Source organism: Sinocyclocheilus rhinocerous, unplaced genomic scaffold, assembly GCF_001515625.1.
Source record: "Sinocyclocheilus rhinocerous isolate Xijiao unplaced genomic scaffold, SAMN03320098_v1.1 scaffold1270, whole genome shotgun sequence".
NCBI lineage: Eukaryota > Metazoa > Chordata > Actinopteri > Cypriniformes > Cyprinidae > Sinocyclocheilus > Sinocyclocheilus rhinocerous.
In genome coordinates, this window is record NW_015665029.1 from 5,492 (window position 1) to 6,222 (window position 731).

The 731-nt window shown below is 36.3% G+C and overlaps 1 protein-coding gene across 1 annotated transcript in view; it reads left to right on the top strand.

The window, feature by feature from the left end:
• Positions 1 to 378: 378 nt before the first annotated feature.
• LOC107730977 (olfactory receptor 52K2-like) overlaps positions 379 to 731 on the top strand; it is a 6,839-nt gene continuing 6,486 nt past the window's right edge. The window contains exon 1 of the mRNA XM_016541937.1: positions 379 to 730. Coding sequence (XP_016397423.1) covers positions 379 to 730 — 352 coding nt within the window. The remainder of the gene's footprint in view (position 731) is intronic.

Here is a 731-nt window from a genome sequence, read left to right on the forward strand (position 1 = left end):
TAGCACTGTACCAGGGGAGGGGAGCGAGGGATATTTAAGAGACGTAGCATGTCCTAAATCTGAAGAGGGAGGAAGCAGTCGAAACGGAGCCTGATATAAGCATAAGATTTGAAAATCTGTTTCACATGCTGTTATAGCATTTAGGCTTCATTTTTCAGACATGAAAATTAAAAAGAGAAATAGGTTTAGATTTAGCTAGGGTTGATGCAGGTCTGAGCATGAAATACAAGCCACATTAAAGCACACTATTAATGCTTAAATGTAAGCACAATTCTTTGTTTCTTATCTTCAGCTTATGTTGTTTACTGCTTTTGTAAATGTTTTCTCTGCATTAACTGTAAACATTTTATGTCTTCATAGCGAACTTTGATCAAAGGAATGGATGACAGAACATTCAACTTCTCTCATCAGGAATTCTATTTGATTGGATTCACGGATCTGCAAGAGTATCGACGATATCTTTTCATTCCTTTTTTCGTCATCTTTGCTTTCACATTGTTTGCAAACTCAGTCATAATGATGGTGATTGTAAAAGAAAGCAAGTTACATGCACCCATGTACATTCTGATTGGGTTTACTGCAGCTCTTGGGTTTATGCAGCCAATATTTCTTGTTCCGAGAATGTTAATCAGTTTTCTGTTTGGCAAAAATATGATTTACAAAGATGAATGTCTTATTCAAATGTTTTGTCTGCATATGGCAGGTTGTTTTCAGTCGACTGTTTTGGTTGG